This window comes from Atractosteus spatula, chromosome 5 (genome assembly GCF_055471065.1).
Source record: "Atractosteus spatula isolate fAtrSpa1 chromosome 5, fAtrSpa1.hap1, whole genome shotgun sequence".
In the NCBI taxonomy this organism is placed as follows: domain Eukaryota; kingdom Metazoa; phylum Chordata; class Actinopteri; order Semionotiformes; family Lepisosteidae; genus Atractosteus; species Atractosteus spatula.
This window is the reverse complement of record NC_142710.1, coordinates 36,831,840-36,859,224: the sequence shown is the minus strand read 5'-3', so window position 1 is coordinate 36,859,224 and position 27,385 is coordinate 36,831,840. Positions and strand designations below refer to the sequence as shown.

The window sequence follows — 27,385 nt, the reverse complement described above, 5'->3', positions numbered from 1 at the left end:
TTTACCAGGAACTTAATCAGCTAAGGTAAACCAAGGTTAATTTTACAATTGCTTGGATCTGTGAATCTTGGGCCGAACATTGCAGCAAAACATCTCCTTGCTTTGAAGGCCCCAAGAACTAGAAATGTTGACAATATCCAGGTGTTACCAATCCTATCTGCATTCTTAAAGACACTTAAATAGTTGTTACAATAGTTAACATACTGTAGTTTTACTGTGAATGGAAAGCTGTAGTTGAGTGTTAACAGGAAAAAGGCTTGTTGTAAATGGGTCTTAGACAGGGGAATAAAGTGGCAATAAATTGTTAAGCATGGTTTGTGTCAAACCTGACTCTCTGAAGTCTCCTAACTCTTATCTCTGGCACTATCTTAGACTCAGCCAACTCCTTGTATGACAGCATGAACAGACAAATGTTTAATTGACTCTGCTTTGTGAAAGTGTGCAGCTGTGGTTCTGACAGTTGGGATAAATGTTTACTCTTTTCTCTGTCCTTCCTTAGTATGGTATTGTCTTGGATGCTGGATCTTCTCACACTTCCTTGTACATCTATGAGTGGCCAGCGGAGAAACAGAATGACACAGGAGTGGTTAAACAGCTACACGTCTGTCATGTACAAGGTATAGCCAGACTGTTAAGAAATGGATTTCCTGGGCCAGAAGATCTTTCTGAAAGCACAAACCTGCATGGTTTCTTAAAACACAACAATTTCATCCAGGGTTAGAGACAGTCTGACATTCCTAGCTATTTAAGAGTTCTTCCTATACACATTGACAGTTTTGTTAGTATAATACAGTAATAAAACGACAAGCATCATGGACATTTTTTAATTTTGTCACTAATGATACTGATCATCCACAAACACATATCAAAGCAAACAATACTGCCCTTTCTTAAAGTCATATTAAAATTATAATAAAAGTTGCTAAGACATTATATGTATGAAACAAATAACATTGTATAAAGTTATGCTTTTGCATTAACACTTTTTATTTGTTTGAATTTCAGTGTTGGAACTAGTTCTTATTTTGATATGATACAATTTTAATGTATTGTAATGCAGGATTGTACACATAGTATGTAGTGTTAAAAAAAGATATGCACATGGATGTGTTGTGCCATTTCCTTACTTTCATTTTTTCATTTTTTATTGCATGCTAAAAAAAATCTAATGCCCCATTTGTATGAAATTTATAAGTACTTAAAAGTACAATAATGATGTATTGGAACCTTATGGATTTTGCAAGTGAACACTGGAATTAATCCCTTTCCAATAGGGGCATTTGTAATTAAATCAAGTGAATACAACTCAGTATTATTTTTGTTCCTTTCGCTTGAAATGAAAATTTAATTAGCGCTCTCCTTACAAATCTCAACAATACTCTTTTGTAATTTAAGCATTTACCCCAAAGCATATCTTTTAAAGGCTTAAAAATATAAATGTTTCTTTGATCAACTCTGCACTTAGGTAAAAGAGTAGGGAATGTTTTACTGGCATTAAATGCATACTGTGTCCTATTAAAACTACTTCAAACAATTAAGCATAGAAAAGTGAATAGTGGAGGAATTCAATATAAGTTGTGGGGAGTTGAAACTAAGGTAAAATTCAAACTCTAAATTGAAAGCTTTTACAGCTGGAAGAACTGTTGTAAATTGTAATTTATAGCCAAAACTGTAGTAGTGACACTGAGTTGGAATATAATACAGACAGATTATTCTGCATTTCTTAAATTTTTCTGTCTCAAAATATTTCTTGAGGGATATCTGCACAGCCATTAGTCAATGTCGGAGTCAGACTCATTTCTTTTTTCACTGCTCTATTTTCATTCCACCTTAATTTTATTTCTTATATTGGCTCAAATGAACCTATTAAATATTTTTTTCAATATTTTGTAAAGAAAGCTGCAGTTCCGACTAGGAAAAAGAGGCTTACTGATAAAGGATATATTTAACGAGAAACTAAAATACATAACTAATTTAGATTATTTTTTCCTATTCTCAAACTAGTCTAGGTTCTAATGGCAGAAACAGACACGCAGGCCAGTTCTTCCAGAAGTCAGTTACCCACCAGTATGTTTTTGGGCTGTGGAAGGAAACTGGAGAACCCAAAAGAAACTCGTCCAAACACTTGGAGAACATATGACCTCCACAGGTCTGGAACTGATCCAGGGGTGCCAGTGCTGTGAGGCACCAATGCTAACAGCTGTGCCACCATTATGATGTTGAATTATGTGGTCCTCCAGGAAATTATTACTTGACCTCTAGTTTTCTCCTGTCTCCCAAAAACATGTAGAGTAGATTCAATTGGCTAGTTTAAATTATCCATATGTGGAGTCCGGTCTCCATGTGGGATTATCAGTTCCCTCCAACCAGAGTAGTCCTGGTGCCTTCCTATCTTAATCCTTAAAAAAAGGTACATGTTTAATGTGAACATAATGGTATATTATATAAAATAACCCTTTGCATTGCATGACATTTAACAACAACACAAATACAAATGTTAAAATACTTATACTGTCTTAGCATAAAACACACAACATAAAATAGTCATGATTTAAAATGAGCATAGTGGTCTAAAGCTTATAGAAATGTATTTTGAGTTCTGCTTGTTCTGTCCTGGTATAGATATTGCTGTCCAAAAACATGAGTCCTAGTTTCTGATGTAGAAAGAGACAGTGAGATAACCTACTCACTGTCTCCGTCTTTGCCCCATCACACAGGCCCAGGTATCTCCAGCTACAGTGCAGACCCAAAGAGAGCAGGAGCATCTCTTCAAGAATGTATGAATGAGGCAAAAGTAAAAATACCAGAAAGAAGACACAACGAAACACCAGTTTATCTAGGAGCCACGGCAGGCATGAGGTTGCTCAGGTATTTTATTTCCCACTATCAACTTCCAGATGTTGGCCTAGAAAGTACTCCAGTTCACTCTGATGTACTCATTTAGCAGAATCCCTCTTTGATGGAAGCATGTTAAAAGAAAGGAAACGTGTGCAAGCCCATTTCCTATCTATCAGGAAAATGTCACAAACCCAAAATATGGCTTTGCAGTGGATGAGATGTGCTATTGTATATGAAAATGTAGAAGTATGCCAAAGAAAAATATTCAGATGTGATATATATTTTAAGGTCTTACAGTGCTGAATGAACAAACATACCCTATACAGTATTTATTATATTTATGAATTTGCATACTGTATATTTGTAAGTTACTATGGTTACATGCTATGTAAAACAGACTAAGATCTACATAAAACCCCAAAAATCATTGTCAGTCAAAAAAGGTGTCTGAAAGGCTAAGAAATATGCCATGTTTCAGTGGGAGCTCACCTGAGTACAAAGATGTTTTCTGTGATATAAAAACAAAGGAATAGTAAATGAAAAAGTAAATATCTAATAGGTGGTGAAGAACACAGGCAGACATCTGTTGCCTGAATCCACATCACACACACCCATGCTACTTGTTAACCCATTTTGGAGCCACAAATCAATCTTTCCTTCCCTTGGGGTTAAGAAGCTTCCTCCTTCACTACACTGGAGAGCCTTTTGTACCATTAGCACACTTGCTTCATGAAGTCTTTCCTTGAATCACAGGTGTATCGCCTGAAAAATTACAGTATCTTGAGACCATCACTCCTTCTTAACATTCACAAAAAAGCAGCATATTTACTCCAGACCAAGACAAAAAGAGGAAATGACGTGCACATATGAATATACAGTATTCTGCTAATATTCAATAAGAAAAACGCTAAACAGCATATTGTGCACCTTGAATTACCAGCCTAGTAGTTTTCCTTTGTCTCAGAATCACTCAGCCCAGTGCTAGTCATCAAAACAATGGAGATTCTTTTCAGAGAGACCTGAGCAGCAGTCAGTCATGTCTATAGTACATAGTGCAACTGCAACTCGTCAAGTCTAATCATCTGAAGTGGATACAGAGATAAGTCTGGTGCAATGAGTTTTGCTCTGTTTTCTCTTGCAGAAAAGAAAATTCATCTGCCTCAGACAAAGTGCTCTCATCTGTTGCACAATCCCTCCAGTCCTACCCCTTCCAGTACCATGGGGCACGGATCATCACAGGCCAGGAGGAGGGGGCTTATGGGTGGATAACTGTGAACTACCTGAGCGAAAAATTCAAACAGGTGCTTCATATGCCTTTATAAGAAGGACCGCATGCTTTCTTAAGAACCCTGCGATGTTGGTGTGTCAAAAGAATCAGCTGCGTAAAATGTTTACAACAGACAAAAGACCACAAGCCTACACAGTTCCACAGTCCATTTTAGAGAGTTATGTAAGTGTTAGAAATGCAACAGATGCTATTGCTTACAGTGCCTCTCATACAGTACATGTGTGTAAGAGCAAACAGAGGTTCAGTCCACTCTAAAAAGTAGACAAAGAAGAAAAACACAATTTAGTGTGTTCCTTGGAGAAAATGTGAAACAAATCCATAGTTTTAAGGCAACTTCAAACGCATGTTTCCTTACAACATTAAAGGTTGTAAAAGCTGGCTTGCCGTCCCTTCTTCTTGAGTTGTTCCTTAACTCTAATTGTATTAGACCGCCCTCTGCCTGCCCTCCTTTCTGTCTTTTTCCTGCTTTCTCTTTCCTGCTCACATGCTGGCCACATTCACATTCTCTTCACGTTCCCTTTCTTTCCGCCTCCCTTTTTTCTTGACTTTCTCCTTTCGTTTATGCTTGTGTTTTGCTTTCCATGTCAGTTTCCCTTCTGGTTTTTCTTGTTTCTTACAAGGCAACATGTACGCTGCATCTTTTTACACTTGAAATAAGGTGTAAATCCAAAAAAGTCCATTAATAATAAATGGCAGTTCTTTAGTTTAGGGGTTGTACAGGTAAGTCTCATCTAGGCATTTTACTAAATGAGTACATTAATACTGTAGCCCTGTGATGGACTGATGTCCCATCCAGGCTGTTTCCACCTTGCCAAGTTAGGCTCCAGCTCCCCTGTGACCCTGAACAGGATGAAGTGGTTAGAAGATGGATGGATGGATGGATTAAGAACGTGGAGGGTGGCATGGTGGCACAATGGTTAGCATTTGTTGCCTTGCAGTGCTGGGTCCCAGAGTTCAATTCTGGACCTGGGGTTCAAATGGGTTTCCATCAGATGTTCCAGATTACTTCCACTGACCATAAACATATTGGTAGGTTAATTATTCTGGCCAGTATTTTTTTTCATCGGAATCTAGAACCCGGTTAATAGGAAAATATATATTATCGATACCTAAAATGATCTTCATACTTATTTTTGTACTAGTACATTTAGATAAATACATTTATTGATTAAACACAAAGGTCAGCAGACTTTATACAAACAATTTTGTACAAAAACTACTTTAACAGTAATGCAGATTCTAAAACAGATGTACCCTAGATTCAGAGTTGAAAGACAGACTTTTTATGTTGAATATTTCAGTAGCCCCATTCATTTAGTTTCAAATAAAATTTAAACATTTTTTTTGGTGGGGGGTGGAATAGCAGCATAATAGTCTTTGTGAAACTGTATGTGAAATTCATAAAATGCCCTTTTGAGCTCAACAATACAGATAGTCACCTTTTACAAGCCTACTTTACTCAAGTAAAGTGGCAATGAATTCTGGACTTGGGCTGTAGAAAACAGGGAAATAATACTGTATGCTGTAGGAATTGCTAAACTCCCTTTTGCAAAGTTGATTTAATGTTTCTCTTTTCTATAAAGAGTATGGAGCCTGTACTTAACATGTTCCAGTTTTATGAATTATGTCAAATTAACATTTGACACATTTTGTATTGACCATTAATTTTACAATGCAGGCATTGTTCTTGGAAATAGATTTTGGACAATAACTGAAACACTTAAACAACTGAGAACACCACAAAAATGTAACACTGTTGTACGTCTCGATTGCTTACTTATAGAACATCCTGAAGAATCCAAAAGTACTTTTTGCAGGTAGAGGGAAGCTCAGTTTGTCCATTACAGAATTGTAGCATATTCTAGGCATCAGGCAGTTCAACTACAAAACAAGATGAATACTAATGAAATACTTGCTCAGTTAAGATAATGGGGGATTGAGATTAAACTTAGAAAGCCTGAACTACAAAGTTAATTCTAAATGTCGTGGGAGGCACTTTTACCATGACAGCATTGACTAAGGGAATTTTTCTTTCTAGAGAGGAAACTGACCAAACGATAATGCCTTCCTACACTCATGGGATGGATTGAACTTAAACTTGCTGGTCTGTCTCCTCAGGCGTGGCAGTTCTTCCAAACTCCAAGTACTATGGGAGCTCTGGATCTTGGTGGGGCCTCCACTCAGATCACCTTTGTTCCCCACGAGGAAGTTGTGTCCAAAGACAATGCCTTAGACTTTCGCCTGTATGGAAATGATTACAAGGTGTATACGCACAGCTTTCTCTGCTACGGCAAGGATCAGGCCCTCAAGGTTGTACTGGCTGAACAGCTGCAGGTAAGCTTACATCAGAGTACAGCTTCTCGTGAAGCAGGTCTATGAATGATACAAATATTTATAGTGATGCATCTCTTCAGTAAAATGTCTATAGAAAAACCTCCAGAGATCATTGTGCATTGATACAAGTGTTTATTTAATGTTGACCTGAAGTACAATTTGTACTTCAATTCTGCACAGAATGTACCTGAAGGATTAATCAATTCCGATTGTCCTGTACTTCTCTTTGGTTCATTACATGAAAAGTGTTTTGTTCTTTGTGTTCAGAAGAAATAAAGGATAATAGCCCAAATATTTCGTTAGTTTGGCTGGAGCAATACTAGTTCTCTCAACAGCGAAAATGACAGTGTACATTAATTGCTGATAAATGTTACTCCTTCAGTGAGAGATGGTATGACACGGGAAAACAACAATCACTTTGTTCTGAAGTTATGACGATTATATCAGCTGGTCAAATGTGGTGCAGCCTTCTAAAAAATCTTTTTTAAATGGTTTGATTTCTCCAATTATTCTGCTCTAATCTCAGGAAAAAGATGACAACGTCCTGGTAAACCCCTGCTTCAACAAAGGATACACCAAAAACATGTCTTTGAGCAACATCTACAGCAGCCCCTGCGTCTCAACACGGAGAAACATCTCTCATTTCTTTCATCGTGGAACAGGAAATGCTACACAATGCCAGGAGAGCATCAGGAAGATCTTCAATTTCACAGGATGTCGGTGGCCAAGCTGCTCTTTCAATGGCATCTACCAGCCTCAGCTGCAAGGAAGTTTTGGGGTGAGAAGTTTACTGAACTCTCAGGAGTGGGAATGTATTTTAGTAGCACTATTGCTACTATCACAACAACATATAATGTATCATAATAACACACCTGCCCACTGGTGACCAACAGAAAATGTCTTGTATATGAATAATTGGAAATTCTGAATATTTGATTGTGTTGGCCATATATTTCACATGTCGTTTGCTGCAAAACTCCTTATCACTTTCATGTCAACAGGCCTTTTCTGCATTTTATTTTGTGATGAACTTCTTAAACCTGACCACTACTACACTGGAGGGAGCCAAAGAGAAACTGGCAGCGTACTGTTCCTTATCCTGGAAAGATGTAAGTGTTAAAACTCTACTGATTGCATTAATAGTGATAAGAGATCTTTTGAAAAGGCTTTTTTCTATGCAGATAAAGGGCTTTAGTCATTCATGAAATCCAACACTATCTTTTATGTAATTATACCTTCGATTTTAGAGAATATACTGTAAAAAGAAAAGAAAGAAACATAAGTGAATGTAGGTTTACCGCATCCAAAGATGTTTTTGTAGAGTTGTGCCACTATGTTCATCTTGTACAAGTTCTGTCCTTTTCACAAGAGTTAAGTGTCCTAAAAGCACAAAAAAAGACCTGGGATTATTTCTACCTTGTCCAGTTTGACAACAGCCCTTGACAACTTCAATAATTCAGTCATCATTTCTGTTTTTTATCTGGAACCACCAAATGGTAATCATCTTATAAGTGCAATTCCTTATGCTCAAGCAAGGACATCCAGGCCAGCTCTACTAAAGTGACACTCCTGTTGCCTGGGAGTCCTAGCCATAGCTAATAATGAAGTCTACTATAGAGCTCAATTGATGTTAGCATTACTGAACGAGCCACAGGAGCGCCTTTCAAATTTGGAAAACCTTTTAATTTTCTCTGTCAAATGGATTTTGGACAGACAAATAATGAACTAGAAGCCTCGCCATATTATGTACCATACCGTATAAGAATTTACCTTTTCATTTTCTTTATTCTAAATACAGTATTCTCTACCTGAATGAGGAACTAATAGCTGAAAACATTTTCCTTTATCAGTAGCACCTTAAGAAGAACAGACCTACATTTTTCCCTTTTACTGTTATCCCTGCATCTGTTTTTGAATCTGTTGAAACTGGTAATGTTTGATGCGTTGCAAAGATGTACACAATATACACACGTCCACACTCTGTTCACTTTATTCCACTTACTTTTTTCTGAAGGACGCAAACTGTAGAGGTGCTACATTTGAAGCAGTTAAGCATATTGAATACTTGCACATAAAACTACTCAACATAACTGGTTCTCTTATCTCCCTAGCTTGCATAGCCTAACTTTAGATTTGATCTGCAGAATGTAGCGTAATTCTCTGTTTTCCTCAGGTAAAACAGAACTACCCAAAGATTAAAGATAAATACCTTGAAGAATACTGCTTCTCAGGGACCTACATTTTAACACTGCTTGAAGAGGGCTACAATTTTACCTCAGAGAACTGGAACAACATTGCATTCATCAAAAAGGTAAAGTAATTCCAGGATGACTTGGCTCTGTTCTTAAATATAAAGTTTTGCAATTGACCTGTTTTATGTAACTTATTTCCAAAACAAATATCTGAAATTTCCAGTAAGTGAAATACAAGTACCTCATGATATGCTTCAAGGTAATTGACACACAAAGAGGCACAATAGAGAGATTATACAGATTCAGGAGGCTTGCTCATGGGCCGACTAAGGCTGAGTCTCAACTTCTTGACTACCATAGGGCTTTTCACATGTGAGGGGACAGTAGGAAGCAGTTTCACTCTTAAAGAAAAACATCCCTGTACACTTACTGAGAGGGATGAAGGACAAGATTTTATTAGCAAACAGCTTAAAAAAATTAAAGGGGTAAAATGCAATTTTTAGAATGAGGCTTTGCTGACACCACATTCAGCCCTTTCTCTCTTTTCCAGCTGCTCATATACAGTACAGTACCTCTACTGACTTCACATACAAACTCCAACCTCACTTCTGTTCTCGGTCAATTCCTGCAGTTCGTCACGATTACTGCTGACCATGGTGGAGCCCCATGCTTTGCTCCAGCTCAACTCTAAATGAGTCAAAATTATTTAATCTTTAATTCAAGCAATGGATTAATTTTATTTATTTTCTGCACTCCGGTCTTCGTTTCAGAAATGCTTTGTCCAAGAAATGTAGAACATTTTTGTAGCCTACAAAAAGTTTTCTTGTTGCTTTCTAAACTGCTCCTAATTGGCTATCAATAACGTACACAAAACGGTGGAAATGTCACAGCAAACAGATCCATAATAAGTAGTCTTAGCAGCTTCATAAATTCCTTGATTAAATGTTTCCTGGTCATTTAAGCACTTTGGAATGAGAGAGAGATTCTTGAACTCTGAAGTTCATGCTAACCCCTTAGCAATAGTTCCAGAAGCTTAATCAAGAGCTGAGCTGGCATGAAAGTCAAATAACATGGGGGGAACTCCATATAAACATTAGAATCTTAATTGTATCTACATATACAGTTCATCATACAAGCTATCTGCTTTCACGGTGAAACATAACATGTTAATAACATATTCTGAGGATTTACCCTGCTAGGTTATCTCCCTTTCCAGTACCCCTGACACTGTGCTGCATTTACACATAAAGCACTTCTAAAACACCCTGTGCTCAGACTAGCCCAAAGAGAACAAGGTAAATGTTTTACAAAGCAAGTTTAGACTAGAAGCGATTATGCATGTTCAAAGGAGTGAAATTTACCAAGCAAATGATTACTAAGTTGGAAAAGTGCTCTGGCTCCCCCATCCCCCGAAAAAAAGGGTTATATAAAGTGGTTAGAAATGGAGTGATGCGTGGACATCATAAATAATTAATGTGATACCTTCAGTTAAGAAAAAACTATTGCAAGAGCTGATACCTCAGTACAATTTTCAGTTTTGACTCATTTAAAATGTTTGCATGGGTTCAGTGTTCTGTTCTCAGTCTAGTGTGTGGATGATATCTTTCAAATCTGGTGCACTCACAAGATGCCTGAGACTCATGCTGCAAAAATTTCGAGGTTGCTTCAGTGCATACTTCTTTTTTAAGTTGACACTTGTTATCATTGCTTTCTCAACTTGGTATAATTTAAGCAATACTGAAAGTCCCAGTCTGAACATCCATTGAACAGCTATGAACTTTCAAGGCAAGTCGTGGCACCTCTTAGCTTCAGAAAGCTTGTGTTCCCTTTATGACTAGCTAGCCATGAGTAATTGAAGCTTATATAAGAGGATTTTTTTGGGAATGTCAGGAAAAACTGCTGTAGGCTATGGGTCTGTATCGTGGTTTACCATGCTGTACGATCCAGGCAGCACAAAACCAACAGCTTTGATGTAATTCCACTCAGTCTCATCTAACAAGGTACTGCAGTACAGATCCTGTCAAACCTTGCCCATTATTTTTTTTAGCAGTGCTCACCTAGCTTGTCTCCTTTTAAAAATAAAGCCCATCAATCAAATTGAGTGATAACAACGTGAGTATTTTTTTAGATGGATAAGTCTTGTATTACATCTTGTATTAATCTTTCAAAGGGCCCTACAGGTAGTACAGAGGCCATTATTTATTGACCAAGTTTGTTTAATCTTTGTCAATGAGGTGTGGTAAGCTTAACGATCGGTGCGTGTGCCAAAATGTTTTGTAGAGGAAAGACTAATAAAAGATAACGCATACTGTTAATGAAAAGCTGAGAAAAGAATGGGATTAGCTTTTTTTTCTCTTAAGTTTGTCCCTGTGTGTTCTTGTGCAGATAGGGGACAGTGATGCAGGCTGGACTCTTGGCTACATGTTGAACCTCACCAACCTGATCCCTGCTGAATCGCCTGCTGTTCCTCCACTCCCTCATGCTGGATACGTCGCCATGATGGTCCTCTTCTCCTTACTGCTCGTGGTGCTCTTTGTCATTGGATACAAATGCTTTGGCAGGCCCAGCTGCAATTCTCAGAAATACACAATTTAATGGCATGGCAACAATGAATCTTACAGAAAGATTTTTTTTTCTTCCGAAACCACTGAGATGCTCAAGAAACTAGAGGTTTCCTTGCTGTAGTCATTAGAAGGTTTTACATTTCACAGCTCCGGATACAATACCTCAACAGATTCCCTGTCATTTGATGCAAAAGGGGGTTTTTCCACTAAAGATGTCAAGACACAGCAGCCATTTTTGGTCATTTTGAACACGGGCATAAGTGAATCTACCTAATAAACTGGCATTGTGAAACTGTTGGACGTCTCATGTAGCAGGACTTTTTTGCCTCTTCTGGACGATTTATTGCTTAAGACTAATAATGAACCAAAAATTATCTGTGACTCTTTGTGATTCCCATAACCACCTGCATTCTTCTGCACAGAGGTTATTATTTCTCGAATCATCAAAACAGCATTCATCATTATGCTCAGGAGAATGTAGCAGTTGATTAAATAACCAAGGGCATTATGTAGTTTTGCATTTTTATCAATGAAGAGAGAGTGCACCAAACTGTATATTCAGCCATGATGTAATTTGTTTAGAAATGTATTTTTTCTTCTGTTTCACCGCATATGTATAAATATATTACCTATATTTTCAATCCCACTGTAGAAGGGAAAAGTAAAGATATGGAAATGTGTAACAAATAATGAACCCATTGTTGAGGTTCATTACCGACAAAGCACTGCTAATTGATTGTGGCACCAGGTAATCAAGGGAAGTAGAAATAAGTGACTGGAAACTTTGAGAAGTGAAGAGGAACAAAAAGGGACATCTGAAGATGGCAAGCGATTAACATCATATAACATGAGCAAATGTGACAGTGTCCTGACAGTCATTTTGTTGCTTTGAAAGCTATGCCTGCCTCAATTGTCTCAAAACAATTTGTTGTACGACGATGTTAATCAGCCTTGTACAAAGGCTGTGTTTTCTTTTTCCTTTGTCTTAAACCACTGAAAGTTTTTTTTTTCCTACATCGATGTGGAATTTTACCCTTTTTCAACCTTTGATAAAGAAAAATGTACCTCTTGTTTGAGAAAAATGTGGTTGGCTTGAATGTTTATGCAAGGCAATTGTAAATAATTGCCCTATCCATTTGTTTACATTGATATTGCTTGATTTGTATTATAAAATATAAAAAATGATTAAATTTCATCATATTGCAGAGACATCATTGGCATGTTACACTGATACACTGGTCTCAGGAACAGCTGTATTTACATGTTGTTCCCATCTGTATAATCTGTGGTTATCTTTGTCTACTGACTTTGCCTGACTGATCCATTAATTAATTTTCCTAATTGGATGATTTTTTTCTCAGCCGATCTCTGCATTTCATCTTTTTGTCCCCACCGAAGGTGTCATCATTAGACCAGTGCACTTCTAATTAAATGTGCTCCCAACCTACTTGATAACTATCTCTCACATTAAAGGTCTACTATCAAAACAGCTCTTAATATTAATTTATTATGCAAGGGCATGAGAGAAAATTGCACAGATAAGAAAATCCTAACTTGCCTTGTTTTTAAAAATATTTGGTGCGGAGTTAATGCCAGCATATTCAGTCCAATTTTATAAAAGCTAAAATTGAAAAAGGAACTCACGTAGTCTTTATTAAGTGGTCAGTTGAAATTAGAACTGAAATTTTTTAAACTGCTGTATTGGAGCAGGTGGCATGGTGGCATAGGGGTTAGCATTGCTACCTCGCAGTGCTGGTACCCTGGGTTCAAATCCTGGGCTGCTGTGTGTGGAGTTTCCATGTTCTCCCTTTGTTTATTTGGGTTTCTTCTGGATGCTTCGGGTTTCCTCCCACAGTCCAAAGACATACCAGCAGGTAAGTGGCTTCTGGTCTTGGTAAGAGTGTGTGCATGTTTGTATCCATGTGCCCTGTAATGGATTGGCATCTCTCTCCAGGGTTCCTTCCTTGGATTAGCTCTGGGACACCATGACCCTGAATTGTATAAGATGTTATTAAAAGTGATGTGATGCTGTTTTGGAACTGGAGCTTTAAATAAAACGTTTCAAATTCCCAGCACCAGGGGGCATCAGTAAACTGTCTAGATTAGAACGAGAGCTGTTGCCGGAATAGTAACTCAAACTGTAATGAACCATGATGAACGCTGAATTTATAGACATTTCTTGATGTATCATAATGTAAAAAGTGTCTTGTCAGGTTACAAGCCTTTTCACAAAATTTAAACTCTCCAGGTATTAGAAACGTAGCTCTGGATTGAGTGCTAAACACTTTACAGTTTGTTTTTATATATTTGAAACAACTTTAAAAAAAAAAAACAATTTAAAGTTCCTACCATAAAGTCATACTATCACAGTACTTAAAGGGAATTAAACAATTCAAAGATTGTTCATATTCTAAACTGGACACTTCCTTTACTATTTACTAGCAATGTATGGATTAAATATAAACTTTTGCCATAAAATATTGCTTACTGTTTGCTGTAGAGAAGAAAAAGAACATAATCAGATGACAAGTCTACCATCTTTATATTGATGATGGACTTCAACTGTTTGTCCAAGAAAAGAACAAATCTCGTAAGCACAATTGGCTAATGTGTTTTCAAACTCATTAGTTAGGCAGGTTCTGCAACAGCAGGCCCTGTGCTAGGCTGCCTCTTCTAAAGAGAGGTTATATTTTTCAGCTAATTGGAAAGCAAGAGAGTTATGTTCTCTTATTTGTCTAATTTGAATGCTTACTATACAGAATTGCCTTCTCTTTGTCATGGTTTCATTGTTGTTCCTATATCCATTTATTTCTTTCTTACCCAACTTTACCTTGTTTCATTTACTCACAGCATTGCCCAATACTACCCGTAGTGAAGTTTTTACTGATTGAGTAGTCATGATCAGTATCAACCTTTAAGATCAGCTACCCATTAGGATAAAAATCTTCATCCTGTTAAACATGGAAAAAGCCAAAAGGTTTCTTGCCTGGCTGTATATGAATGATTGGCGGTGTAATTCTGTGAGGTAGATTTGACAGATTTAACTTTAAGCCCTAAATTTTGAATTCCGCTTGTTTTCTGGAGCTAAAATTAACTGAAATGTACACTGAAATTGTTTTCATTTAAAGCATGATTTCAAGCTACATCGTTATCTGGAACTGCAGGTACCAAAACTGTAAAGACATGTCTTTTGTTGAGCAGACAACGTTCAGCCGCCCAAGAATTGAACTGACCAACTAGCTACCAGCTAAGAGTAATTGCTAAGTAAATATGCCGTATTACCTTGAATGCTTTATTGCACTCTATGTTATCCACTAATTCTGTATTAAAATTGATGTTCATTCTAATTTATTTTGTAATGCCGCTTATCCCTAGAGTGTCATGACAAGTTCAGAAAAACAATGTGGCAATTTCACAATCTTTTGCTGCACTCGCTGTTGTCCAGCTGCTGATTGATGCACCCTGGCAAGAAAAAACACCCTCAACAAATGTCACAGCTAGCCTGTTGTATATGGAACACAGACACACAAAAATCAATTGAAATGGGGGGTTAAACGGTTTGAACCTCTGGCCATTTCCAAGAAGGGGTTTTGAAATTCTACCTGGAGTTATGTTTACTCATGAGTTAATGAATGAGCCAGTGTTAAGAGTGGGGGTTGTATGTTCCTCAACTGTACTAGTTTTCCTGCATGGCAGACAAAAAAAGAAAAGAGGGACATGTAAAGGACAGAATCCCTCTTACTCCAGCTATTCCTTCAGCTTTGCTGGTGTAGCAATTCTAAAATTAATGTTAGTGAGTTTTTAAATGAAAATTACACAACGCTGTACTGACAGCAGGTCTGAGCTAAGGCAAAAGGGGGGCTGTCCTTGCTTGCTCTCCGGTTCCCATCGGATCCCAGCTAAGGGAGGAGGGGGTAGGCGGGTGGGTTGTGGGGGGTGGAGACTTGCAGTGCACTGCTGTGTCCCTGGTGGAGCTCAACCCTAAGCAGGACTGGCAAGGAAAGGCGCAAGGATGCTGGAGAAGTTAGGTGGCTTGCTGCTAAGCTGTGTGGTGTACCTGGGGGCCACTGTCTTGGCTGTGGACTTGCAGCATCATGGCTATGAGGACATGGTCAGAGCCCTCTTCAATGTGCACAACGAATGCCCCTACATCACCCGGCTATACAGCATTGGGCGCAGTGTGGAGGGCAGGCACCTCTACGTCCTGGAGTTCAGTGACAACCCTGGGATACATGAACTATGTAAGTGGGGTTAAGATGAAGCTTTCACTTCAGAGGGAGGTTGAGGGAGTGTAGCCATAAACTGCAGATTGACAAAATCCAAAAATCTATCAAGTTTGTTTTTTTTCTTGCTTCTTCTTTAATATTGTGGTCACCCTCAATGCCCTTAAAAATATCATGCTACCTTCTTTGTCGTCAAGTTGCTATATATTCCTGTATGTCTTTTAAAATAGTTTAATTACAATGGATTCAGAAAACCAGTAGGCCACCCAGACCGAATTTTGGAATGTATCGTAAGGTCACAATTTGAATTGATTTCTCATATATCAATTCTTTTGACCTAAGAGGCAGAATTGTGAGTCAAATATAATGGTATTCACTGCAACCTGTTGACAAAGCCTTTAATTATTTCTTTTTTATACAGGTTGTTTATTTCTGTCTAATGTGCATTATTTACTGTTGAGTCCAATTATTTGACACAGTATAATACAGTCCATGTGGGACTTCTTGACAAGTATGCTTTTATGTTGCATGATGTCAGTGTACTAGTGTATTGTTGATGGTTATATACTTATTAAAGGTGTTGGAAACAAATGTTGTAAACAACAATTTCAGTGCAAGGTAGGAGCTAGACATATTATTAAACACTGCATATTGCATACAATTACATTTATTGGTATACAATTTAAACAACATGTTCAGAATGTAAAATAAAGATATATTGTAATTTTGAGTCACAATTGTGTTTTTGTAAAAGAACAGATTTTATAGCAGGATAACTAGTTAGAAGAACTAGTGTTGATTTTTTCACAGTAAATGAGGGCTAAATCTGGGTAGGTCTATTCTGGTTTGCTTCACTGGTGGGTAGTGTTCTCTCTCAGGAGCAGGACCAGTGATGTGACAGCTTTCAGTTGCAGTTTAAATATTTCGACACAAGTGAATTGGTGTTTTTGCTGAGATAAGGACTTCCTTAAAGAGAATAGGAGGATGTGCATCTGTTCCAGAATTAGGGGAGTGTTGAAAAACAGGAAAACACAATAAGGTTTAAATATTTCAACCATATTAACCCTGCAATTGCCCTGGTGACAAAATTCATCAGTGTTGAAAATGCTTTTGCTAATTTGATATTTGATGTATACATTTTATTTCTCAATCATACTTTTCTTTGAGACAAGGAAATAGCATTTCAAGTGTGTACATCTAACCAAATTCCAAAACATGGGTCATTCAAACAGATTTGAACCATAAAGATAACTGGAGCAGCTTGTTTATTTTAATTTTGGCATCTAATAGTACGATCAACTGGACACTCTGTACTCCAAAAGGCTTGACAAGTTCTGGTTGAAGATTTTCATTTTTTATTTTACTGGACAGCACCTTTGTTATCTCCATTTCTTTATTTTAGTCTCTTACATATGTACTGTTTAAGAATAATTGGGCAATTTTTTTTATTCTTTTAAGATAAGAGATAACGTATCATTGTGCCCATGTGAACCACCAAGTAAAGAAGTTCAACAAAAGAAGACAATACAATGTTTCTTAAAGGAAATCCAGTAAAGGCTTTGTTGTAAAATGAGGTCTTAAAAATGCATTGAAATTAGAAACTGTGCAAACTATATCTAGAAGATGATTTGTAAGAGTTGACAAACTAAGGAGGTATGTAACATCTGGCCATCATATACAGTAAATCTGATCACTCCTGCCTTTGGAAACTGATGTTCTGTATCTTTCTCTGATCACGTTAATTATTTAGCATGTTTATCACTATGTATAGTATTCTGTTCAATTGTAAATTCAAAATTTCCATACTTTGAAAATTATATTGTTAGTTTTTACAGTAGAGTTCATATTGTTTATTAGGTGTTAGTTCTGCTTTCCATTCTCTAGTTTTGTATGTTCATGAGTTTCTTTTTCTCAATGTCAATCAATAACAATGTGATAACCTCATTAATTTAGCTAAAGATTGAAGTTCTAGTCATACTCAATTACACAATCTCAAATCCTGAAACTAACTTAAAATAAGTAGTATCAAATTAGCCATGTAAATATAACAATGACAATCATGACACAATTAATTTTCTTGTATTTACAGCCTTACTTTTCAGTAGAATTATCTCTTATTTTAAAAACCAAAGGAGTTCCTTTTATTGCTTCACAATATTTTCTCTAAAAGTCCCTTCAGAAGAAAGAGGCATTGCTAAGGTTACAAAGTTTCGCAGTTACAGTGAATTTCAACTAAAAAAATGTATCTCAATTGTCAAAAAGCAAATTCCTACAGATAGCACTCAATAAACCCACATTCTCAAAAGGGCTGCTCAACTACAGTGGAAGTGGTCTGTTTTCTCAAACACATTTTTTAGAGAATCAGTTTATTTCAAGAACTATTGCATTGTGTTAAAACACCACATCACTAAAGAAGCTACAACAGATTTAATATAATCCTGGTGAAGATTATTAAAGATATTATCTTACTGGTTTCTTCAGCTCAGTAACATCTACTAATAGTATTCATTACCAAACTCATGTTTCTTATTGACACTTAAACACATATGTGTAATATCTGTATATACTTCTCTAAAATGTTCAGGACAGAAAGCTGTTATGCTGGCACACAAACACTGCCAGTCAAAAGCTAAATAGACGCAATAGTCATTTGATCATGCATCACCCTTGATCTACAATTGCAATACAGTGAATAATATCAGATAATTAGAAATGAAAAACATTTACAAAATAAGCCATTCTATTTAATGGTCATTTTATTTTACCATGGAAATCGTAATTCAATGGTTCAGTTGTTTCACATTGTTCTTTTAAGGGCAACCTCTAAGACTGTGTCTCTTTGTGTTTCAGTGGAGCCTGAGTTCAAGTATGTGGGGAATATGCACGGAAACGAGGTACTCGGTCGGGAGTTGCTTATTCAGCTTTCCCAGTTCCTGTGTGAGGAGTATCGAGCTGGCAACGCAAGGATAATGAGGCTGATCCATGACACACGGATCCACATTTTGCCCTCCATGAACCCAGATGGATATGAGGTGGCAGCTAGCCAGGTACCAAAGTCAAATATTCTCCTTTTTTGACATCCTGGTTTTATATGGGCTCATCAGAAAGGTTGAATAAGTAAACAAAAAAATACCAAATATTCTCCCCCCAGATCAGCTCTGTATTTTGAGTCTGTTGTGTTCCACTATTTTCAGATATAGACCACAGAGTGAGGGAAAAACCACACTAAGTTAGATGTGAAGATTAAATGTAAAATAACATGCAGATGTGTATTAAAATATTGGGGAGAGCTCACACACATACAAGAAGCTGGAAAGATAAGATATACAAATTAAAAGGACTGAATAGTTTGTAAATGAAATTACAAAACTGAAATTTCTAATCCTCAATTCACTCGAGTTGCAGGCACTTATAGAACAGCTTCTCTGATGTCATATACTGTATGCAATAATCTGTGGAAGACATTCTGAACCCATCATTGGCAGAACATATGATCATTAACCAATGGCAACTGGCAGTCACACATAATCTTGTTACTGTGTTAAGGGGGCAGCGCCCTGCTCAACTGTTTCATTGGTTGATAGATGCACCAACCAGAGGCCAAGTGCAACACAAGCCAGTAGAAATGCAGCCAGTCTGACAAACACTCACACAAAGCTGCTTTGTTACCACATAATGTATGTGTGTCAATGTAAAGCTAAATTATATTTAAGTTTATATTAGTTGGCAGCATGTTTTAAGAGTACCAAAAAGCCTTTAATTGAACATTATGCAATGTAGCTATTAACATCCAAATCTATTAGTTGTGCATGTTAGGAAAAACATTTAATGCCTAGTTAATATTTTGGAGGGTGAGATATCTTTGTTTTGGGGTCACTGATTCCGGCAGTCAGAAAGACTTGTTCAAACTATAACTGTTTTGCTAACACTATGCGTAGACCTTTGAGTGCAAGCAGGAACCCTGCCCATTTGTCAGTAACAACTACAGTACAGAGAAACTGCTGAGCAAGCATGGTCTGTCTTTGGCACTGTGCTGACTGAATATAAGCATACAATTTCAAGCATTAAGTAGGGAGTATTCCATGTTGCCTGAAGTTACAGACACTCCGGAATGCAAATTGTCCCATCATTTTCTGTCTCTCCTAATTACATGCATGTTGTTGTCTGTTTGCCTGTCCGCAATGCTAGAGGTAGATTATTTTACCTAAGTTCAATGAAACAAATAATTACACATTTTAGAAATCAGCAAGAACACAGAGAATATGTCCTCCAGTAGCTTTATACACATTTTATCTTGATTACGGGCTCAATTAGAAGTGCCTCCCCTGTATCTGAAATACCTAAGTGGATTGACTCTGGCAGGATTTCAAACTAGACCTGGAGAGAGAAATTGTTGCAGTTTTCATAGCTTTTGAATAAGCTCCTACAGCTTTTAAAAAGCAATACACATACATTTACAAATTATAGCTTCATACAAGTCACACAACAAATTGACTTGCACTTGAGCTGTTCACATGTTTCTAAATAAGTCAACTTCACATTGTAAGACACCTTCATTTATGTGTCCAAATCATGAATTTGAAGCTTAGTTACATGTGAAATATAGAAAGAATCAATATACCAAGAATCATATGTCTCAAAATATAACAAATACCAAGCACTGCTTGTCTCCTGTTATTGTGTGTTAGTTCAGCACTGATGAGGGCAGTGGAGCTTAGTAGTGAAACTGTCTGTTATACCCACATTAAACTGTGTTTCTAAATAATGCCTCTTAATTTGTTACGATGTTGAATGTAATTACAAACTGAGTCTTCAAGTCTGAACATATTGCAAATGCATTTGTGTTTGTATAAAACATCTAAATTGGTGGTAGCTTTGCCATTCATTGGAAAACTACTCAATATAAAAGGGAATTGGGCATGTGTGTGAGTCATTGACTGGAAATCAAGGGAAAAATCTCATAACAATGCCAGAGTGGTCTTTATTTGAGTCTGTTCCATTGGTGTCTGTGCAGGGACCAGAGGACAATGGGTATCTCACAGGCAGGTCCAATTCCAGAGATGTGGATCTAAACCGCAACTTTCCAGACCTGAATGCTCTGATGTACTATTATGAGAAAACCAATGGGAAGAACCATCACCTTCCTCTGCCAGACAACTGGGAAGAACAGGTAAGACACAGATCACAGTGAGAGAAACAATTATTCTACAGAGCTAAAATGTCCATAATATGTTGCATTAGATTAATTTAGATTAATTTTTTACACTTTTCAAAAGCAGTAATTCTTCTCATACTATTTTATTATGCCATGGGAATAGAACATGTTAGAAATGCAAGTGCATAGATTTTTGTTGTCCATAATTAGTAAAAATATTAACACCCCAGAAAATTATTGAAGTTGTTAAACAACAGCTAAAAGTGCAGTACCTCTTGTTCAAAAGCAGTAATGGTGCTACATTATATACCTCATGAAATCAATAGAAACAAAGAGCCTTGTTCACTGAAGAGGTCAAAAACTGGCAAAAACAGCACTCCCATAAAAAGGATAGGTTGGCTTCAGTCCTATAGTGTCAACTATAATCATAGAAATACAATAACACAAACAACAGCTCTGTCTGCAGGATGACCAGGTGTACAGTACCTAATCATCTGTCTGGAGGCTAAATATAGATGAGTGGGAAAGTGACTGACCATAACAAGGCTGTTGCATAGAGGGAATTGAGGCCAGGAATGATATTCCAAGAGTGAAGATCAAGACATCACCTGTCTTCCCATCCCCAGATAGGACACAGCTTGGCTCAAAGATGTCTGTTCATCTCCAATTCTTTGTTTTGTTTTTATTTTTTGAAGCTAAAATAAAAGATCTGCAGATGAGTTCAGTGTACTGAGCACAAGGCCAGACAGACTTTGTTAATCAGAACATTAAAACCTTTTTTTCTGGTTTTTGAGTGCAAGTGTATTGCCAGCTTTGCTTTTCTGTGGCATTTTTTTTTGTTGGGGTGACAGTCTATTTGTTCTGTGCGTTTAATAGCTTTTTTTTTCCTCACCGTAATTATACACCCTTCCCCAATACACAACTGCTTCACAAGGCCTTTGCATGTATGACATTTCTTGCCATCTTCATTGCACATTGCAAATAACATCAGTGTTGTTTGTAGTGAATTCTGTACATGCCGTAATACAGAGAGTGGTCTGAGGATTGAGAACACAGACAAACAACAGCTGCTCTAAGGTACCTGTAAACAGCTTTATGATGAGCAGAAACAGCTCTCTAGAGCAGAGTGACAAGGCGGGTCCTCCACTCCAAGTCCATACTCTGAATCAGCTGACCTTCCATTAATAGCTCCCCAGGGATGGATGATGCAAAGCCAATATGGAGGCCTCTCTCGCTGTCTCTCACTGGTAGAAGTGAGAAATGACCTCCTGCCAAGTAGCTGTTCCTTCCTTAAGGAAGCCCCCACACCAAGCGTGTTACTTGCCTTTCCTATACAAACCACCCAGCCCTAGGGAATCTGAGGCCCAAATGTCACTCCCTGGGGGTATAACCACTAGAAATTTAAAAACAGCTCTACAATTAGGTACAAATAAGTCTTCACTGCTAATTGCTGTTAACTGCAAGCATTCAAAGACAGAGTCCTGTCATGTGTCTTATTTGACAGACCACAATGAGGCCAGTACTGTGTCGAACTAGAAACTGGGGGAGGAGTGTGTGGAGTGTGTGTGTGGGGGGGTCGGTTATGTGCTCTAGTGAGCCCATCTGGGTTTGTTTTCTTAGCCATCAAATGCTATCATTCCTGGGGGGATAAAAAACAGTTGCCAGCCTGTACCTCATTCTGAGTTCCATCAGCCGCACTTGGTATACACACTGTGCAATGGTTTCTGCTTTCTTGTCTGAAAGAATTATGCTATTCAAAACCAATAGGCTAAGATTTCCCCATTACGCTTTTGTCAGGGCTGCTGCGATATCTCAGTCTTGAAAAACAAGGAGGAGTGGTAGTTTCAAAATCTACAGTTTTAATCAATTGAACTGCAATTATCGAAAGGCAATCAAAGAATATGAGAGCCTAATTTTTAGAGTAGTTTCCCAGTCTAAACGTGGTGGTGCAGCTTCTGAATTGAGATTTTAAACTCAATTCTTTCTTTCCCTCTAAAGTTTTAAACTTAGTTCTTTTAGGAAAAAATGACCTGTCTAAACTATTTTTTAGGTAGAGCCTGAAACCCTAGCTGTGATCCAGTGGATGCAAAATTACAATTTTGTCCTGTCAGCTAACCTGCATGGCGGGGCTGTTGTGGCAAACTACCCCTTCGATAAGTCTCGTGAGCCCAGGGTGCGGGGGTTTCGGAAGACTGCCTATTCTGCCACACCAGATGACAAGATTTTTAAAAAGGTAAAATATGCCTTCTCCTTTTGTGTCAGGGATGTATGATCTTAATGATTCCTTTAACTACAACGTTTACATTTATTGGGGGGGGGGGAGTCAACAATATTGTACAGCTCCATCTGTATCTAAATTGATGAAGTAATTTAACAGCTCCAAAAAAGCAAGAAATTTGAATAGGATTTTATAGCAAGGATCATAACAACAGACTTTTTCTCCCCACTCTCCTGCCCTATCACATGCAGTTGGCTAAGACGTACTCATACGCCCATGGCTGGATGCACAAAGGCTGGAACTGTGGGGATTTTTTCGAGGAGGGCATCACGAATGGAGCACACTGGTACTCTCTCTCTAAAGGTACCAGAATCGTCTCTTCTCTCTCAATCACCTCATAGCATGGCAGGTGGTTTTCTTTCACGTATCTATATGTTTATGATTTTTATAGGAATGCAAGACTTTAACTACCTCTACACCAATTGCTTTGAAATAACCTTGGAGCTAAGCTGTGACAAGTTCCCTGCTACAGAGGCCCTACAGCAGGAGTGGCTGGGTAACAGGGAGGCTCTGATCTCCTACTTGGAGCAGGTAGGAACCATTGAAATGGCTGTTTATGTGCTGCAGAGCCTCACAGTTGGACTTACACAGTTGTCACTTCCTTACCCTTTGATATACAATAAATGTGGCAGGGTTGCTTATTTTAACACACACATAGTCCATCCATCCATTTATTATTGATGTATAACCTACTGCTCCACAATCCTACACATCACTTTTCCCAACAGGGTATCATAGCACAATAAAAATATTGTCATCTGGAAAAAAAGCTGGCATGCTGTGATGTATCCTTTATGAAGGTGCTATTTAGGGTGATAAGTAGGCACTGTGCATTACAAATCGGTTTCATTTGGGTACTACTTGGCAACAATGCTCATCTGAAATCAAAGATCGAATGAGAGCTCTTACCAGAAAACATATATGATTTGTGTATCACGTTGCCTTAAACAAATCACGATTCAATCAATCATTAGCTACTCTAGAACAAAAATGGAAAATTAAGCTTCATGCAAACCATGGATCAAGGTAAGTCTTGCTCAAAACTCCCACGTGCACTGGCTTAGCTAAAAACAAAATCACACGACCTTGAGAGGAGTCTGAAAAACTAGACATGGATTGAATAACAGGTGTCTCCTTACCTTTCCATGTAAACTCTTATTTAACTTAAAATGTATATGGTTTAGTAGTATATATTTCTGATGAGAATGGCATTTACAGTAATCCCTGTCTTGTGCATGTACAGTATGTACAGAAAAGTTGCCATCAAGTACTGTATTTTTAATTTGTGGCAGCCTTGAATGCTTCCATTTAACCTGACTCGGGCTGTCCCACATTCAGAGATAATTCTGAGTATATTAAATGACAGAGGCTCTTCCACAGAAAAGTCTAATGAGATGCAGGATTAGTATGCAGAATGGGGTTTTGCACAATACAGCATTATAGACAAGAGTGGAAAGTGTTACCTCCCAGGTGGCTCAGCCTATAAAGCACAAACACAGGCCGAGTTCTCCGATGATGGGTTTGAGCCTGCGTCTTGTCATTCTCCAAGCACAACTGAAGGTTCGGTGCCTCGCATCTTTCCAGTGATGTTTCATTTGGTTGAATTACAAATGGTGTATAAAAAGGGAATATTTTAATCACAATTTGAATGCTTGGACTGAACATTTTAATGGGTGAAAAAAGGTAAATGTCAGGAAAAGAAAACTGCAAAGAAAAGTGAAAAACTAAAATGTGTTGATTTCATCAGTATTCATTCCCTGTCGATATCTGGTAGAGGCCCCTTGGTTTAATTCTTTTGATGAAAACAGCACTTATAGGTACTTCCACTCTATTTAGATGAGCTCCGGAGAAAGCACGGAGCTTTCGTGGAATTTGTCCATGAACAGAGGGACATGGTGGTGCAGTGGTTACTTTGCAGTGCTGGGGCCCTGGGTTCTGGACCTGGGGTGCTATAAGCATGGAGTTGTATGGTCACCCTATGTTCATGTGAATTTTTGCCGGGTGCTCTGGTTTATTCCCCCTGTCCAAACAAATACTGGTAGGTTAGCTGTCTTCTGGGAAAATCAGTCCTGGTTTGAGTGTGTGTGTGTGTGTTTGTCTGGGTGCCCTGTGATGGACTGCCTTGCACACTTCGGCTCCCTTGCGACCCTGTATTGGATGAAGTTGTTAGAAATGGATGGCGGCAAAAAAGATGGCACAGAGTTTACCAATGATTCCCTAGCTTTCAAGATGTGCCGTGCTTCACCTGATCCTCTTCTGACTCTGTCTAGATTCACCATGGCATCAAAGGCATGGTTTACGATGAAAATTACAACGGCATTGGCGACGCAGTGATTTCTGTGTCGGGGATCAATCACGACATCACAAGCGGTGAGTGCCTGAGATTGTGTTCTTATTTGCCATTATCAGTAGACCGTGGGTTTGTTGTCTCGGTTCCAATGCCTCTGTGGTTTCCTGAAGGTGCTGGGGGAGATTATTTCCGTTTGCTGTTACCTGGGACCTACACTGTAACTGCGTCAGCCCCTGGTTACCTGCCTTCTTCCACACTGGTAACGGTGGGTCCTGCGGAAGCTATTGAGGTAAGGGCATTTCAATATAACAACATAAGAGCAGTTACAAATGAGAAGAGGCCATTCAGCCCGTCTGCACCATGGTATATAGTCAACAGATTCCAGGATCTCATCCAGCTGCTTTGTGAAAGAAACCATGGTCTCAACTTCAACACAATGGCTGGGTAGCTTCATTCAAGGGTGATTAGTTAGATTATTTTTCCTGTTTCAGACTTTTACCATTCTATTCATCCAAACGCATGCATATGTCCATGAATGTTGATACTGTGACAGAGGAGCATACAGTGTTATTTACACGTTGTCTTGGATTTGATCTAAATTGATTGATTATTGCCTGAAACGGACTAGATGAAGTGATACTATGTATATTAATAATATGTTTCTGCGCTAAATTGCTTGCAAATACTAATAGATCTTTATTTGCCTTGCTAACCAAAGTATTACAGGGTAAAATAACTCATATACACTGTAAATGTGAGGTAAGCAATACATCTGAGAAGAGATTTGGAACACCTGGCCAAGCTGTAGTAACTTTTTTAGTTTCTCTTTAGAATCACTGCAAGCATTGTCTGTGGCCAAAATTAAAGAGAATTGGGTTTATCATTGGTATTATTAGGTTACACAATAGAGGTGATTAGGTCAAAATTAAGGTCAGGATTTGAATAACAACTGAAATTGGAATGAACCACAATTAGAATTCAATAAAAATAATAAAAATAAACAGTTACTTTAATTTCTTTTTACAAAGAGGTTGCTAGGACCACATGATTGCATTCAGTTTTAAATGCTGAAATGTTGGTTACAATATTGACATTATGTACATCCAGAGAAGAAGTATTTTTTACATATGACAAATAAAATTTGTCTAACTGCCTTTTAAGTGTAGGGGAAGCAGTGCAAACATATTTGTTTACATCTACATCATGCTATAATTGATGTGATTGCATAATGGAAGAGGTAAGTTGTCCGTGACTGTCCTGCTCAAGATTGGAAAAACAGTCTCTCTTGTATTTACTTGTTTCCAGCTACACTTCTATCTAAAATCGGCTCCTAAGGACACCACTGGCGTGAATCTCAACAGAAATATTCACAACATAAAGGATCCCCTGTCAAAGGTCCCACCAAGAAATCTGGGGCCAAGATGAAGGATATTCTACTGCCTGTGGTGCCGCCTGTGACAGGGAGAGCAAACAGGGACGATCTCCCTCCTTACAAACAAACCTTTCTTCTCTGTTCATCTCAATCTTTTCTTTTACCCTAATTTTTATATATATATAAGAAAAGCGGTTTTCTCATAGAATGACCTATTTTGTTAAACATCATATTTATATACTAAATATATATGTATGTACATAAAATAAACCAATTGAGTGATGTGAAATATGCAATGAGAAAAGTCAGTAAGTTACAATTTTCCTGTATAATTCAAGTTCCAGAAAGTGTTTTGGACATAATTTTGTGCCCCAGGTAAACCGGCTTCAAATATGTAAATAATGTCTCCACGACAACCTTTTTCACACGTGTTTCAAAATATTGATCCTGCCAAACCATCTACTTCTGAACCCCTCCCCCCCACATCAAAATACATATTTACCACAAGAATGTGCTTACTGTCTTCTGTGTATTATACTTAAACTTGATCATACATTGATAAATCTGTGTACTGTCCTACGTTGATTATAAATGCATAGATACATGTCAGAAGTCAAACATGAAAGACAAATAATGGGAATTCAAAGTCCTAAATATACAGGTATCTTCTAATAATCTATGAAAAGGTGTAGCTTTTCAAATACACTCCAGCACCACAGCAGTAACTGATGGTGAAATAAACAAGGACTGTTAAAAACTGGTAAGGGTAAGATAAATTAGTTACAGTAAGTCAGTAAACATAAACAATTTTGAATCAAATGATGAACAACTTGATTAATTATCTTCAAAGG

At 37.8% G+C, this 27,385-nt stretch overlaps 2 protein-coding genes across 2 annotated transcripts in view; both read left to right on the top strand.

Annotated features, from left to right (window-relative positions):
- Positions 1 to 12,421, top strand: part of entpd1 (ectonucleoside triphosphate diphosphohydrolase 1) — a 34,791-nt gene extending 22,370 nt beyond the window's left edge. Inside the window, exons 3-10 of the mRNA XM_088916571.1 lie at positions 500 to 617; positions 2,718 to 2,868; positions 3,980 to 4,139; positions 6,245 to 6,460; positions 6,987 to 7,238; positions 7,462 to 7,569; positions 8,634 to 8,771; positions 11,038 to 12,421. Of these exons, the coding sequence (XP_088772697.1) occupies positions 500 to 617; positions 2,718 to 2,868; positions 3,980 to 4,139; positions 6,245 to 6,460; positions 6,987 to 7,238; positions 7,462 to 7,569; positions 8,634 to 8,771; positions 11,038 to 11,247 (1,353 nt within the window). The 3' untranslated portion in view covers positions 11,248 to 12,421. The remainder of the gene's footprint in view (positions 1 to 499; positions 618 to 2,717; positions 2,869 to 3,979; positions 4,140 to 6,244; positions 6,461 to 6,986; positions 7,239 to 7,461; positions 7,570 to 8,633; positions 8,772 to 11,037) is intronic.
- Positions 12,422 to 15,179: 2,758 nt separating this feature from the next.
- On the top strand, positions 15,180 to 27,042 carry cpn1 (carboxypeptidase N subunit 1). Its single transcript, XM_088917821.1, has 9 exons — positions 15,180 to 15,457; positions 18,290 to 18,486; positions 20,454 to 20,609; positions 22,645 to 22,827; positions 23,064 to 23,175; positions 23,264 to 23,403; positions 25,143 to 25,242; positions 25,333 to 25,451; positions 26,468 to 27,042. The coding sequence occupies exons 1-9, from the start codon at positions 15,229 to 15,231 to the stop codon at positions 26,585 to 26,587; spliced, it is 1,356 nt and encodes a 451-aa protein (XP_088773947.1). The 5' UTR covers positions 15,180 to 15,228; the 3' UTR covers positions 26,588 to 27,042.
- The last annotated feature ends 343 nt before the right edge of the window (positions 27,043 to 27,385 follow it).

What these genes read in the sequence shown, in the direction of transcription:
- cpn1 (XM_088917821.1), top strand. Translation starts at nt 15,229, where the DNA reads ATGCTGGAGAAGTTAGGTGGCTTGCTGCTAAGCTGTGTGGTGTACCTG. An exon ending in CAATCACGACATCACAAGCG is followed by an intron (nt 25,243 to 25,332) that starts GTGAGTGCCTGA and finishes GGTTTCCTGAAG; the next exon opens with GTGCTGGGGGAGATTATTTC. An exon ending in GTCCTGCGGAAGCTATTGAG is followed by an intron (nt 25,452 to 26,467) that starts GTAAGGGCATTT and finishes ACTTGTTTCCAG; the next exon opens with CTACACTTCTATCTAAAATC.